Genomic DNA, 16,541 nt, shown 5'->3' with positions numbered 1-16,541 from the left:
GAGAGAGAGTGGGAGAGAGGGAGAGAGGGAGGGAGATGGCAGAGACGAAAAAGTTAATGCTTTAGGTTATTTGACACTGTTGGTGTTGGCAGTATTTTGGTGTGGCAGAGTTACGAGAGAATTGTGGTATGTTTTGGTGGTTATTTTGCTGGAATGCTGAACTTTCAACTCTGTGCTTCCTGTTGCGGCAGGAAGCTACTTCAGTGCTAAAATAAAGCCTTGCTCATGACACCAACAGAGGGCTTCTATTCTTACTTTTTATCACCACTGTTGGTCATGCATCTAGGCTTCTATCAGGCTGTTCTTTCCAAAGAGAATGATTTGTACTTTTCAACTGGAGAAAATGGGCTTGGCCCTTGGCACAAACCAGGCTTAGCAGGACTCCAGGTCTTTCTCTGCTGCCCACCTTTGATTTCAAGGCTGACCAGCACCGTACTGACAGAGGAGACAAGCGTGTTGTCTTGTGTATGAAATACGTGAGCTATTGGGTGCAACATGAAAAGGTAAGAAAAAAAGAATGGTACATGGCTGTTTGAGCCGATGAAAAAGAACAACTGAAAATGGAATGTATAAATCAATCAAACGTAAATTCATGAACATAAAATTGGAGGTGTGTGTGTGTGTGGGGGGGGGGGGGTCAGTGGGTCCACATGCCAAAACATGAGGGTGTGAGAATTTGGATGAATGAATGACACTGCTCCTTTCCTTAGATTCTTCCTTTTCCTTTCCCTCTCTCCATTAGTTTGGGCTACAGGGGGTGGAAGGCAGGAGAGGAGGAGCTTGTGGGGACAGTGGGAACAGGAGCGGGATGGGTGTCCGGAGCCCAGCTGGGGCATGAGGTGGAGGTGGATTCTACCAAAAAAAGATGATGTCCCATGCCTCTCTCATCTCTCCTTCTCTCCTCTCCCTCTCTCTCTCTCCCTCTCTCTCTGTCTCTCCCCAGGCCAGTCTCAGACGTAGTACTCCTTGTCTTTGTTTTTCTTGTTCTTGGTGGCGGTTTTGGCGGCGCCGGGCTGCTTCTCCTTGACGACGGCGCCGTTGCTCTGGGAGGCGGAGTTGCTGATGTAGTTGCGGGTCTGGTCCACTTGGTAGGATCCCTCCTCCCGGTTGCGGTACTTGTACATGGCGTAGAGGAGGATAAGGATGCAGAGGGCGGCGGCTGCCACGATGCCCACCACCATGCCCGTGGTGCTGCTGGACTCCCGGATCACCTCCACTGCACCCGGCGGGCCCCTCTCGGGGGCCGTGGGGTTGGCTGTGGGCACATGGTGGAAATTGGGGGGGTAGGTTATTCCTGGTATGTGGCGGTGCCGCCCGCCGTGGTCGGGGTCGTGGGAGGGGGCCGCCGGTGGCAGCAGCACCTGGTCGCGGGTGTTCATTTTGCCAGCGGGTATTCGGGCCCCGCTGCTGCTGCTGCTGCTCCCGGGCTTGTGGCGGGGGAGCTGGTCGGGGTTGGCAGTCGGGGTGGAGGGGGGTGGGGGGCGGTGGGAGTCGGGGGGCCTGGAGAAGTGGCGGTCACGGGGGTTGGGGACCCCGCCCTCAACCGCGGGGGGTGGCGGCAGGACCGTCCTGTCGGTGACGAGGGGCGAGTTTTTGTAATAGTCCTCGTCGTCCGACTCTGTCATCTCCCCCGAGCCGTAGGCCGACACCTCAATGGGGTCCTCACAGTCCTCCTGGTCCAGGGGGCAGGGGGGGCGGCCGTTGGCCAGCGTCAGGGACTCTTTGGTGGTCTCGAGCAGGGTGAGGAAGGGGCGGAAGGTGGGGGGAGGGGGGATTACGGGGTAGCGTGTGGCGATGGAGGGGGGGTCTAGGGAGTCCACTGTAATTATGGGCAAAACTAATTCACCTCCTAGGACAAGAAAGAGAGAGGGCAGAGGAAAAGAGTGTTAGCAGCGCACTGAGAGTGCCCCCTTTGGACCAAAAAAAAACAACAACAATCCAAAGAAAAACAGCACAGGTATAACCTTCCTTAGAACAGCACTAAGACTTATCATGAAGTTATTTATACAGCTAGTTAGATTTTATTTAGTTTCTAGTGCTCTATTTAAGAAGCTGTCTACACTCAGCCTGCCAGAAGATAAAAATAGATATAAGTATATATACATATATAGCTATAAAAAACAAAAGCGATATATTCTAAGGTAAAACTACTCTTGGCCTACTCCCTTGACTGGTCTGCCTTCTAAACAGCCATATAATACTTTACAACTACACTTACATAAAATATTTAAAAACAACTATAAACAATTCAACAGCTGAGCTCTCTGACTCTGTCTGTCCTTTGCCCTGTGGCTAAGCTAGCTTCACCTCAGTTGTCTTTGTTTTGCTTGTTTAAATAAGATAGCAAACCACGGAGTTCAGGTCACTTACATCAACAAATTGGCCGCATGATTTTAGCATGAAAAAAAAAATTACAAAAAACAAAGCTGTGTAAGATTGTTCTCGGAAGAAAAAAAAAAACAACTTTCCCCCCTTTTTTTAAAAAATCTTTTTTAATGACTCATTTCATTGACGTATGTGTGTGTTTTTATTGAGCTTGAACATTCCTCTTTTTTCCTTGTTGGTGCAGCTCATTTATAATTATTTCAATTTGGATTCACGTCAAGTTCAATCAAATTTCTGGCTGCCTCCCCACCCAGCCAATTTTCCCCAAGTACAGAGCATATTGTGTCTCTTAGTGTAATATGAGTTCTTCTTATTCCTCCTCTCAACAATCACTCAAACAGCCCCCCTCTCTCCCCATAAATACAGATTCAAATGCACTGAGGAATCACAGTTCCCCTTGTTATGTCAAATACTATATCAATGTGCAACAGATACAACACAAATAATTGCCTTTTCATCCAGGCTGTCGTCTGGATGACTTTGTTTTGAAGGTCTAACTTATTCGCGCTCGCTAACAATCGTATTTGCTGCTCTGAAAAGTGGTGGGAGGAATTTGGAAAGGATTCGTCTTTTTTCATAAAATCTTGTACCAAAGGGTTTTGGAAAAACGCTTCTTTTCTGGGATATCTCAGTGGATGCAGAAATTGCTGAATAAGTAAACAGAAAGCTGGCACATTCCCTTACAAGAAATGTTGAATGTTGCTTACTCATAGCAACAGTAGAATTTTGGATGGAAAAACATCTGACATGCATATATATACTGATAAACAGTCTATGAGCAATTGCTTTACACAATCAAAGATACTGTGGCTTGTAAACAGCTTTTCTTTTGATCATAGTTTGTTTTGGAGAATGGCCTTCCTTTTATCCTAATGTTCAGTTCATTAGCATAGAAATGATTTACATTTTGTGCTCAGAGGTGAGGTGAGGGGGAGAGAAAGTCCTTTTTAAAATCTAATTATGGCCTACTTTCTTGGCCTGGTCTAACTCATGGCAAAATGTGTGAGATTAGGACTATTACCATATATTAGATGAGTGCAGTATTTTTAGATAAAATTATTTTCCATGTTGATGAGGTAAATTAATGAATGAGTGACAGAGTTAAAAGCTGCAGGCTATTTGGAATTAGGAGACTGGGGGTGGGGGTGGGGGTGGGGGTGGGGTGGGGGGGGTGCTGGGGGGATTTTGGGGTTCATTAGGGAATGTTGGGGCTGTCTCTGGTCGCTTGGTTGAGGTCTGACATTAATATGTCCACACCCCCCACCCCCCCATACACACACAGAACCAGCAGGTCCACAGTTTTACCTAAAGCCACTCAAACATCAAGACCTTTTTGGGGGTAGAGGGGGGAATCACAAAGGTTTGCAAATCCTCTCAAAAGGAAAATTCATTAGAAGACACAATGCAGTTCATAAGCACTACAACTTGGCTGCTGCAGCCCTAGCAAAAGCATACTTACTTATGAGAACAACAAAAACACTTTGGAAAAGAAATTGGTTAGTCATTAATCAGAATCCAGACCACCAAAGCCCCCCCTCCTCCCCCACCCCCCATACCCCCATCCTGCAACCCCCCCCCACCCCCCGCAAACCCCCCAAACCCTCCCAAACTCTTCAGCCCAAACACCTGAGTTTCCATGACAACGAGGAGGCCACTCCGTTGGTGAAATTGTGTGTGAGGGAAGAGTACCATGACCCATGTTGCTGTGGGCAGGAGAGGAGGGGGGGGGGGCTCCAGAGGTGGCCAGAGAGTGACTGAACTGCTGCAGTTACGAACAGATACATTTTTTTAGGTTGCTTTTCAGTTTAGATTCTGAGCATTTGTGAAGGACCATTTGCACAGGGACAACGTACATCGCCCGGTCCCCGTGGCTGTGTAGATTCTTTCTGCTGTATGGCACTGACATGGATGGATGGCTATTACTTGCAAATAGTGTCTGTTGCAAGTTCTGGAATGTGAGCATTCTGCCCGCGCAAGATGGAGTTTCATCATACCCCATCCCTGCACCCCTCAAAAATAACATCAAGGGATGTCTGACAGCTCACACACTCAATGAGCATGTTCTCTATCATATTACATAGCAATTTATGCAGCTTGCATTTTTCTATTTACATAGCTGGATATTTACAAAGGCAGTGCCTTACTCAGGAGTACAAGTGCTTTGTCACCCTTTGAGATTTGATCCTGCAGCTTGTTGGTTATGACTCCCTACACATACTAGCTTCTGGCCACAGTGATGTTGGTAGCCTTCACAGTAGTACACTGCCAGGAATGTTTCTGCTTATTAAAAGTGACTGTGGAGCTGCAGCCATGTTTGGGCAGAATTATGCTTCAGAGACAGCTCTGCCCTGTGGGGAACATCCATGTAATGTGCCACTTTGGACAGGATAGTTTCATGCAAGCAGAAATTTCACCCTGTCTGGTGCCTCTGGTAATATATAAGTAGTGCTGACATGGATTATTGTCCATTTATTTAATTTCTCCTTACATTAAAGGGGCTGGCCGTCTCTAGCCTAGTGTCCTGGGCTGACCGTCTCATTTCAAATGGACAGGTAATTGCAGCCCTATCAGCAGAGCCCTGAATAGGACAGAAAGATGGGGAACAGTACTTCACCCTCACACACAACTCACACACATACAGCCAAGGCCCCTGAGTGGGGTCGGCGCCTCCACTCAGTCAGGAATGAGATTCCCCCCTTCACAGTTTTCAGTTTGGCTTTGACTCCTCCCACTTGTCTCATATGCAGCTGTGATTGGCCAGTCCGTTCTGGTCGCAGAAAATGCACTGGTGTGAATAAGCAGGTGCTCACAGGGGGCTGCCACACGGAGAACCGGCTAAGAACGAACACCTGCAGACAGTCTGGAGTCTGCTAAAACCCTTTCTAATCCTCTGATGCAGTGTTTATTCAATCCCTTTCCTCTGAGACACGTTTCCTTATTAGCGCAGCCTGGTGCTACAGCAGCATGCCTCCCCGCTCAGTGTTAATGCAATGCTAACCCATTTTACTGTTACTGACAAACAGGTCCACCATCAGTGTAAACACCGTTGAAAACATGGTCAGAATCACAAGTCAAGCACACCATATGCTTCACATCCCTATCATTTCCAATGCTGGAGCTGTGTGGAAAAGCTTAAGACCTTCATGAAGGCCAAAGTCTCAGAGAGGTTAAAGGCCAACGCAGTGTACCTCAAGTTTCTTTATCCATTATGCACCTCTTCTCACGCTGCGGGACCCTGTAACCGACCGAACGATAGCGACCTGCAGCCATCAGGCACCATAAGGGCAGAATGCACTGCATGCTGGGTAATGTTAAACCGAACATCCATCCGTTGCGATGAAGCCCCGCCCAGTTACTGCTCCAGCTCCGTTAGAGGTCTGGTGGACCGTTCCACAGCAACTGGGCTGTTTCTAAAGCAACTACAGATTTCCATGCCAAGGTCTGTCCACCTTCCTTACATTTTATATATTTTAGGCTGGAATCGATTTTTGCCCAATGGAATCAATCAAAGTGATTCAGGACATGGGTTTTCTTCCTCTCATGTGAAGGATATTATGTTAAAGATACAGTATTTGAATGTCAAATAAACTGATTAGACTCTGTGCATGTGTGTGTGTGTGTGTGTGTGTGTATGTGTGTGTGTGCGTGTGTGCATGTGTGTGTGTGTGTGTGTGTGTGTGTGTCTGTGTGCATGGTCCACACTCAGTTTTTAAGGAAAATGCTCGGACCTGTTTTCCAGTTGAACCGCCACTTTTCCTGCCATTGGTTTAAAACAATCTAAGGGGGTATGCAGGAACACAGCAAAACTCAATGATATTCACATCTGGCCTTACACTCATTACTTTGGCAGAATTATTACAAGTCCATCAGAACATCCCCAGAATCACTTAGATGGAGAGGTATTAATTAAGACATGTGTTGTGTGACTATGGTAGTTTTGGGTTCAGTGATCATCTGTGTCAGACCATGGGAGAGGTGAAATGACCAGCACATGTGCAGAGCTGGAGGGGGTCTCTGCTGTGTTGAACTGCCGAATTACAGGTCACGTCATTTTTTTCTTGTGCAGATTTACGAATTCATTGGGAATCCCATTTGACTTTGGTGAGGAGGAAAACAGGCTTAATGTACCTGTGTAATAATGTTCCCACATGCAGCAGGGGCTAAGGCAAAGCTTGCAGCTTTACTTGTAGGAAAAAAAACTTTGCTGAAATGATCTTTAATTAATATAGTGTTGATAAAACCTACATAACAGACGTGGCAATGAAGCTCCCAGCCCTCTGCCAGAGCAGCTTCAGCGGTGCACACGGGGGCCCTCTGCAGGTGTGGAAGAGAGATGCGGCCGGCCCTTCTGTTTCATCCCCGGGGGTTTCCGCTCGGCACGGCTCGCCATTATTGATGTGGGCAGCTTTAATTTCCTTTCGCAGCCCTGATCGATTTTATCGCGGGGAGTCAGAGGTTACGGACGGGGTGGAACGATGTTTCATGCGGCGACTGTCTCTCGCGGCCACGGATCGCCATTGGGGATTAGGCGCCGGGGGAGATAAACTCACTAGCTCCCGACACACTGCGGCAGAGAGGAACCATAACCTGGATTCCTCTGCACACCCTCAGATAAACTACTTCCTTTCCCTTCCATATGCTCCCACCTCTGGTAACAGACCTGGCTTGTGATTTTTTTGTTTTACACTTTTTTTTACTATTTTCGCAACTGTGATGTTTTTAACCATTCATTGTAAACCCCATAATCCAGCATATAATGACTGGGTCTGGAACTCACAAACCGCTGGTGACCAAAGTATATTTATCAATGCTGTACAGCAGGGGTACCTTTTCAGCCCTCTGTGTTTGTTTTCCTGCCTTTACCTCGCTGCCTCAGGTAAACCCTTTTTTATTCTGCGGCCCGGCGTGCTGAGATTTAAGGTGACGTGACCTCATGGGGGCATGGGGGAGTGTGCGCACATACATCAGCGCATAAAGGTTATCATGACTTATTCATCAGGACATTACGCCGTCTGCTCGCTGATGCGGGGACGCGCACGCCTGATCCCCCAGCCGGGCTGAGGCAGGGGATGAGAGCGGAGGTGGCGGAGGTGGCGGAGGTGGTGAAGACGGTGTGCCTTCGTGAGAAGACTCTCTCATGCATTCTCGCTGTTCCTTGTATCAGCTCATTAAAAAAATCCAGGCTGCTCTGGATGATGTAATTAGGGGGAGCCTAACGAGGGCAAAGATTAATTAGCCCCCCGGGAAACGAGGCGGACTGGAAATTCATTAGGCATTTCGGAGGAATCCCTAAGACTCCTCAGTCAGGGCACCTCCGCTCCGGCCGGCCTGCTCCCTCAGAGGACGACGTGACGCACATCTCAACTCCATCGCACTTCAAAGCTGTGACTTTGTCAATGCTCTCTCTCTATCACTCTCTTTCTCTTCCCCCTTCTCTATTGCTCCCCCCCATCTCTCTCTCCCTCAGCTTCCTCTCTCTCCCGCTCCCTCCTCTCCCTCTCTATCTCTCCCTCTCCCTCTCCTTCCTTCTCTCTCTCCTTCTCCCTCTTTCCCTCATTTCTCTATTTCTCTCTCCCTCTCTCCTTCTCCCTCTCTTTCTCCCCCCCTCCCACACTGTCTCTTTATTTCTCTCCCCCCCCCCTCTCTCCTCCCTCTCTGTCTCTCCCTTCTCCATTTCTCTCCCTCACCATCCCCTCCACGCCCTTTTTCTTTCTCTCTAACTCTCTCTTCCCCTTACACTCCCTTTCTGTATCTATACATATATGCTTCTCTCTCTCCCCCCTTTTAAATCTTTTTCCCTCTTTCCCTCTCTCAGCCTTTCTCTCAGTCTGTCTCTCTCCCTCCCTCACCCCCTCCCTCTCTCCCTGAGGACCATGTTACTGACGTGTCCACAGACTCCACTCTTTTTGTATTCAGCGTGCGGAATCACACTCCCAAACGGGATTGTCTGAAATACAAACAGGGACGGAATGAAGAGATTACACTAAACCGTGCGGGAACGAGAATCACTGAACCATGACAGTCGTACTCCGTTTCCCACAATGCATCTGTTCTTCTCCAAACAAGGCTGAGCATGTAGGCAAGCCCCAGGACTAGAGTCCCAGCCTTGTAGGAGAATTGCAGGATTGGGGCATTGTAGGAGAGGACAAATCAGCTTGTTAAATTCAGATGGGCTCAGTTTGCCTGTTCAGTCATCATTTATCAGACATTAACAACATTAATGTCATTTAGCAGACGCTCTTGTTCAGAGCGACTTGCATAGGTTACAGTTTTATCCATTTACGGAGCTGGATATTTAGTGACACAATTATGGGATTAATTATCTGCCCAAGTGTACAACAGCAGTGCCCCAGCACTGGGGAATCGAACGATCAACCTTTCAGTTAGGAGCCCTGCTCTTAACCACCACGCTACACTGGTGTCCCTTAACCAAAGCCGCAGATGCCTTTCCTCATCATAACCAGCATCTGTTTCTTTCTTTCTGTGATGAAACTGAAGATGCTGCTTCCTGTGCCGGTTATATTTTGGTTGGTGTTGTGTACATGGCAGTAGGTGAGAAGTGGTGAAACTCTGTGGTGAGGTGAAAACACTCCACACTTCCAAACGAAAGTGTGCAGCAATCAACACCTATCTGCAAAAGCAGCTCTGAAAGTGAAGACTCTGAATTTACATTCTGTTCTAATGCTTTTTCAGGATACACACACTCCCAAACAACTTACATAACACCCACATTATAGATCCACGTGCCTATTATAGATGTCACAGTATAATGAATTAAGACTTCTATTATATTCATTTAATGATCCATTACACAGTTTCATATCACTGTACTTTTATATCTGCCAATAGGCAGTACTCTGTGGCATATCAAAAGGTGTTTCTACACCTTTGATGTTCATGCAGCATATAATAATATAATAAAGTTTTGCTTTTAGTCTGTTTTGTCTCCGGAGTGCTCCTAGGGGTAGAACAGAATCACACAGTAAGCTTCTGGTTCGGCAGTGGGGACTTTTTTTTTTAGGGTTCCAGAATTTTTGATTGGCAGTAGCCTTTCTACTCGTAATCTGCCTCCCCCCTCCCCCCAGTCTCATTCTGAACCTAAATCCCAGCTCTCAGACACCTGAAGAGAGACACGCGGATGCCAGAACCCGAAACCCAGCCCAATCGATCGGTGTTTAAGTTTATATTCCGACCGGCTTTGTCAGATTTCAAATATCAACAGAAGAAAGAGCTAATGGAATTGCTCAATTTTTTTTTCCCCTGAGTGATCTTTCTTAGCGGTTCTCGAGTGGTCAAACTTGTTCACCTTGTTCTGAGAAACTTGGGAAATGTACTCAGTAATGGCTGTGGGAGTGAGCTGCACCCCACCCACCGGTTCCAGCCCCTTCCTGCAGACTACATCAGAAGTTAAATGTATACGCATATCTCGAACAACAGTGTCTCTTTCCAGTCCTGACAACGCACTATGAAAGAGCTATGAAACTATGAAAGAGATGGCCATCAGAAATTCATCAGAAAGCTGTTTGGGCTAGGTACTTCCTGATTGACCCATTCATGTCAGATTGACCATAAAAGCTGGCCAGTCAGATCACAAGGCTGAGGGTGTGGGCGGGGAAATCAGTCTGACCAATCACAGCTGCATGTGGTGGTAGAGGAGGATGGAGGGTCAGAGTTATCGCGTGGAGACTGGGCCGCTGTTGGACTTCAGGGCCACAAGATCGCGCGCAGAACCACCCGAGCGGACTCACCGGTTCCTGGCTCACACTCCTCCAGGTCCTCGTCATCGCTGGGGCACTCCGCCGATGCCACCAGCAGGTCGTCCGTGTTCTGGAACAGAAAGGGGGAGGGACAAAGACGTGAGGTCACAGATTCACAGGCGACTGCTCCCACAAGCGGCGATAAAACTGTTCAACTCCTCAACCGTTTCATCCCCCAGTGCAACACTCGTGTGCAATAACTTCAGTGCAATACGTGTAAGAAGCACACTACGGACATTACCAGAATTCTACGACTCCGCAACTGTCACTTCAAAAGTGCAGTTTGCAGCTGCGGTATTTATTGTTCTATTGTTCTATTTATTGTCCTTATTGACCTATGTTTTATGTTTATTTTAGGTTGTGTACCTCTGTTCCCAAAATACTTGACTGTTGACAAGGCAATTTCCTTTTTGGATCAATAAAGTATTGTAAGTAATAGATAAAAATTTATCTATCTATCTATCTATTTATCTATCTATCTATCTATCTATTCAGCCACAGATGGGTCTTTGTGAAAAGGTAGCATAGCGTCCACACTACTTATAATCACATTACATTACATTGCTGTCATTCTGCAGATTCTGTTATCCAGAGCGAATTACATGGGTTATAATGTTATCCCTTTATACAGTTGGACATTTACTGAGGCGATTCTGGGTTAGGTACCTTGACCAAGGGTACAACAGCAGTGCCCCAGCGGGGAATCGAACTGGCAATCTTTCTGTTAGGAGCTTCTTACAACTACACTGCCGCCCCCAATGTTACAGTTAGAGGGCTTCGTCAGCGTTAATCAGCTAATTGGCTAATGAAGAAAGAAGGGTTCTGACACATTATCGCTGGTGTGGAAACTGCAACTTCTTCAGACTAATTTACGGCCTCTCAAGTCTTTTCTGATTGCCATGCCCTTTTGGAATCAGTCATTTCGAACACCTCCTGTTCCTCCCCGCCAAAAACACTTCCGAATGCAAACAGGCCCAGTGTTTTTTCAGCTAATCACCTTTTTCGCTGCTGGTTCTTCTGTTGACTTTGCTGCCAATTTTCCAAACACCACCTTTTTAAAACAGCTCATTTTTTGCAGCCACATGTTGCAAATGAACGCCCATGGCAACATCAATGTGCAAGCCAATATGCCAGTAAGTAATGGTGCAAAAAGCAATATGCAGGAAGCAATAAGCCCCCCCCCCCCCCCCCCCCCCCACATGTGTGTTCTCTCTCTAAGGTTTCAGCATGAATGCACACACATCTCTGAACGCCAGCGTTAATACTCCAGATGAGGTCACATTGATTGAAAATGTACTGCCACCATTGACTGACCACCTCAATTTACATAAGGTCATGTGACACGTGGGTCCCCTTCCCGTCTTAATCACAGATCAGAGGTTTTTTACCCACAAGCCAAAAACACCTCGGTGGAACTGGGCTCTCTCTGGCTTTGTGCTTTTTATTAAAATCAGTTCAAGAAGACGAGGCAACATTATGAGGCATTTCTTTTTTGGAGTTAGCAGTTCCAGCAAAGCAGTTCCATGGCTAATGCCAGTAGGACTGCAGGACGATCTCTTTTTTTGTTGATGTATGTTTCACTGGTACCCAATTGCATATTATTATGTTTATATCTGAAAATTCCAATCGCTCCTCCTCTGAAGTTTTGGCAAAGAAGTCAATATGAGTTAGACTGTAATAACCCCTACATACCACCCTCATCTAGGATGATTTTTCACATATTGCACCATCACTACTTGTATTGCTGGATATTCATAAAGGAAATAAAGGCGGGGTGACTTGCTCAGGGGTCCAGCAATACTCTTCCTCCTAGAAATAGAGCCAACAAGCTTCCACTTAGGAATTTAGCTCCCTCAACAGCACAACCTGCTTCAAGAAACTGTTTTCATAAGATAATCTGAACAAGCATCAGTACTAATGTAGTGTTTATGACGCATATGGAGCTGTTAAGGACTTGCTCATATGCAATTCCAATAGTGTCAGAGAATGTCATATCATATTATAATCATAAGGCGTTAAAGCAATGTTTTGGATGGCATTCACAAATGTGATAACGCAACTTCTTCAGACATGTTAAGAGATACTTATTTAAACAGTCTGATTCAGTTACTGTCAGCCTCTGTAAAGGGGAAGGAAGTGATAACACTACAGAGCATGATGTTAGTGTGTTACCTCAGTAAAACAGACAGACACTTTGCTGGTTGCAGGTTTTCCACAAAATGGAGGTTTTGTGACTCCTTGTCTCCCCCTGGTGGTTCTAAGTCTAATACAGGTCAATATGCATCCCTCTTTCATTGTATCGTGAATCCGTAAAAGTTTTGGGTTAAATTTGTGCGTTTTATTTTGTATTGTACAGATAATTAAACTAAATTAAAAATATATAAATATACGTGTCTACAGAAAAATGCCTAACAGTATGTACTTGTAGTCTATTAAAAACACTGTATTAAATCACCCACAATTCCAGAGTGAGGTCTGAATGGGTCAGTTGGTCATCAATGTTTTTGCTGATCAATGTCACTGACAAGAACACCTTAGTTCAACAGCTCAATTCAAAGAGCAAAAGGAACTCCTGTGCTAGACCAAGATTGAATGTAGTGTGCGCTCTCTCTTCAGTGATAAATTATCTCTTACGTACTCCTCTTCAAAATGATACAGGATGTTTGGTCATGAATGACAGAGCGTTCAGGGTCCACAGGATAATAAAGTCATTTCTGTGAATGTGTATGAGGATGCAGAATTGGGCACCCTCTTTTAAGAGCAGGGAAATTATGAGGGTGAGGTTAGTTCAATATCTGCCAGCTCCTAATTTGGGCCAATGGAGGAGGGGGGAGATACACAATGATTCAACTTTTCTAATGCGGTTTTATAATGGCGTACAGGGAAAGAAAAAAAAACCCTACATCAAAGGTACTATCTAAGCTTTATTTCACCTTCAAAGCTTTATTCACCGTGATCAAAGCATCGAGCTCTGAATTGCTTCACAGCCTTGACTAAAAAAAAAAAAGGAAGAAAGGAAAAAAAAAAAAAGAAACCGCAATTTCATTCACTTGCCTTGCTGCTAACCCATCGCTAATGTCCACAATGCTCCGGAGTGTGGAGCTCTCATTAAAAGACGTGCCGTTGCAACATTAGCTTTGCCTGACTGTATTTATGGTGCAATTACAGCGCTTGCTCTTGCGCTAAATTTCCTGCCATCTTGACAATGGGCCCCGTCCGCAGCGCTGGAATCGGCGGGTTTGCGGGGACAGTTGAACTGAGGTGAGCGCACAAAGGGAATGTAAAGTCACCGTGACTAATGCACGTGTAATGTGATGAGGTTGTCACAAGCCGCTCCTGTCGTCTTTCTCCTCCGTCTGCATCTCCGTCTCAGTCCCTCTCTCCCTCCTTGTCTCACTTGCATCTTAATCCTTCTTCTCTCTCCCCTGTTCTCCCCTCTTTTTCCTCCATAGGATAGGTAGATACGGCCCCTGAGCTCTGACCAGCCGTGCGACCTCATCTTTTGCACAAAGTGGTTATGGATAGGACTGGGCTACAGGATAGCTGGGCCTGCACCAGTGATTTGGGGGCATCTCTCGGGCATCTCTGTCCCTCCCCCTCTGCACCTCCCTGTGTGCCCTCTCCCCCTATCCCCTTTCCCTGTGGCAGGGAACACAATTCACCCAAAATCGACTCTGAACACACCTGTTGGCGTCATGTTGGCCAGCTCATTGCTTTGTGAAAAAATGTGTTGTCTATTTCAGGAACAAAAGCACTGATACAGACAATGCACCCGCTATACACCCAGATCAACACACCTCCTACCTGAACCACCAGGGAGGAAACCTGGAGCCAGTTTCAGCCTCTCCACTTGTGACACTGTCAGTGGTGCTGGAAAGGGGTGGGGGATATGTGTGTGTGTGTGTGGGGGGGGGGGGGGGGGGGGTGTGTGTTGGTCAATCGTTTATAGGATAATGTAACTGTCTTAGTCAGGGCCGTGTACATTTTCAGTGCCAGAGTTTTTTAATTAAATTTGCTGTGGATGATGGAGTTCAATTGCTTTTGCCACTGCTGTAGGAAGCCCCCCCCCCACCCCAAACTAATGGTGGTGTATGAAACAGCAATCACCTTGCAGCTGACACACCCGACTTGGTCTTCCAGACAATTAGTGTTGCAGATAAAGGGGGTCAGCTTAACAGCGTGGTACTTCAGGAGCATAAAACAAGGGAAGGTGTTTTTCTGGACCTTCCAATAGTTATGAATTATCCCTGTGACGGCCGTAAACTGGGTTTGTTTTCGCTCTGCCCGACCTGAACACCTTCCCAAAGGTTCGGGAGGCTGATAAACCTTCTCCACCGAACCTCAGCGCCCCGACGGAGGAGCTTATTCCATCACTCTGCTGACATTTATTACCCCGTTTGAAACAAATTCGGCTGTCTTGCGGTTTTTTTTCCAAAAAAAAAAAGACGTTTCCTGGGGTTCGCCATTGTCAATTCTGGGAGACGGAATCAGATTGTCGCCGGGGTGAAAATGACAGGGGCCACAGATTATCAGGAACACAAAAGGAGTGTGAGGGCCTTCACAGGGTACAGGCTGTGCCACCTCCGTTTCGCAGTACGCCCCGCTTGCTGTCCCATGTTTCTGCTCTCCCGCGGCGCCTGGGGAACGCACACCGGCCTCTCCACCACAGGAGGATCACGGGCGGGCGCTGATTTTCGGATTTCAAGAGGTTTCCTTTTCGTGAAATTGAGGGATTGCGAATTGAGTTATTGTTTGATATTGTGGAGCGACATTCACATTGCGGGCGTCACACTGACTGCCTGTGGAGGCAGACTCAGAATGGCTCAGGCATGAAGCAGGATTTTACTGTAACTTGAATTCGCTAAATTGCCTCTGAATTACAGCCTTAATATAGATATTTGTATTTTGATTAAAATAACAGACATAGGTGATTTGGCTTGTATTCAAAACATTTTGTTACAAGTGGAATTGCATATGTACCTTTAGAATATTTTTTAGAATTTTGTAATAGAATTTTTTTAGAAAGAAATTCATACATAGGCATCAACTTCACTACTTTTATTTCTCTAAATGAATTTCAAACATTTAAGCATAACTGATTAGATCAAAATGCCTTTAAATGCATGTTTCCCATTATCTTAATCCTTAATCAGGTGTGTCCAAACTCTTGACTCGTACTGTATATGTAAAGATAACAAAGTTAATCATGTGGAGCATGACTTTGCAATTCAGGTACTTGATGTCGAAGTGGTGTCCTTAATGCAAGCCAAAGCCTTTCAGAAACAGTGCTGACCAGGCAGTGAGTTGTAGCATTGTATCCCTACAACACGACGCACACAGTAACAGTGGAATAATGGACCAGTACTGAGATGCATCAATGTGCCGTGTAAACACTGTGTTTTAGACATTGTGTTTTTCAGTACTTACATATGACAAACATTCTATTCAAAGAGCCAGCCCTTCAGAGAAGACAGATTATCACCTTCAAAACCACAGACCACTTGCTGCATCCTTCCACATAGACATTTCAAATAGTTTCGATGAAAAACTTTCACTGAATGGCACGCCCCACTTCACGCAACACACTCGAAAGATCATCTCGATTACTTTGACTTTTCTGACCTTTTGTACAGCTTGGGTAATACTGAGATCTGAGCTCTGAGAGTGCATTGATCTGTGGCAGACAGACTGTTCCAGATGACTCCTGTAATGGCAGAAATCAGGAGGTTTTGAATCTCTCTGACATTCATAACGCCTGTGTACTGCCTTACAAAAAGTAAACATATATCGCATTCCACAATGCATACCATAACAATAAGAAGAAAGCAGAAACATCAAATAGCATTTTTCCACGTGACACATTCTTACACATTGTAGATAAAGTGTATTCTCACTCATTTATTTATTTGATATCTGAACATACGTCACGGTTTAACATGAGCCATATAATTTAGCATTGACATTATTGTGTAGTGGCTCGGGAAAAACTGTTATGGAAAAATCTAAAGGTGACAAATACTTTTCTTTTGAATTCAATAGCGTTACACCGGTGTAGGGACCCACACTCCCCACCAGCGGCTATGGCGACACCACCAAAATGAAGGAGGATTTACACGGGTGAGCTGCTGGCAGCTGTAAACAGGACGAGAGAAGTCTGGCGTTGCCGTATCGGCAAAGCAAACCCGGGACACTGTCGCCTCGTTGCCATGGCGACGCATTCCAAAATAAGTTAACCTGCTGCACAGCGGGCTTATTAAAGGTAAACACAGTGGATAAATCCTTATCTCCCCTATCAATCAAATCAGTTGCCCTCCATTTTGATAAAAGAAAAAAAAAAACAACTGTTGTTATTTTGATAGAGATCTCATTGACACTGGGGCTTAAAAAGATGGCAGTAAA

The 16,541-nt window shown here is 46.0% G+C and overlaps 1 protein-coding gene across 25 annotated transcripts in view; it reads right to left on the bottom strand.

Moving 5' to 3' along the window:
* Positions 1-616: 616 nt before the first annotated feature.
* The window catches only part of nrxn2b (neurexin 2b), a 618,578-nt gene continuing 602,653 nt past the window's right edge, over positions 617-16,541 (bottom strand). For 14 of the 25 annotated variants that reach the window (XM_036547806.1, XM_036547815.1, XM_036547810.1 and 11 more), the window contains 2 exons: positions 10,134-10,212; positions 617-1,849 (listed from right to left, as the gene is read on the bottom strand). In XM_036547806.1, the coding sequence (XP_036403699.1) occupies positions 951-1,849; positions 10,134-10,212 (978 nt within the window). In that variant the 3' untranslated portion in view covers positions 617-950. The remainder of the gene's footprint in view (positions 1,850-10,133; positions 10,213-16,541) is intronic. The other 11 variants (XM_036547817.1, XM_036547818.1, XM_036547821.1 and 8 more) reach the window with 2 other exon arrangements.

The sequence above is a fragment of the Megalops cyprinoides genome, chromosome 16 (genome assembly GCF_013368585.1).
Source record: "Megalops cyprinoides isolate fMegCyp1 chromosome 16, fMegCyp1.pri, whole genome shotgun sequence".
NCBI classification, from domain to species: domain Eukaryota; kingdom Metazoa; phylum Chordata; class Actinopteri; order Elopiformes; family Megalopidae; genus Megalops; species Megalops cyprinoides.
Note: the sequence above shows the minus strand (reverse complement) of the source record. Positions and strands in the feature narration are given on the sequence as shown.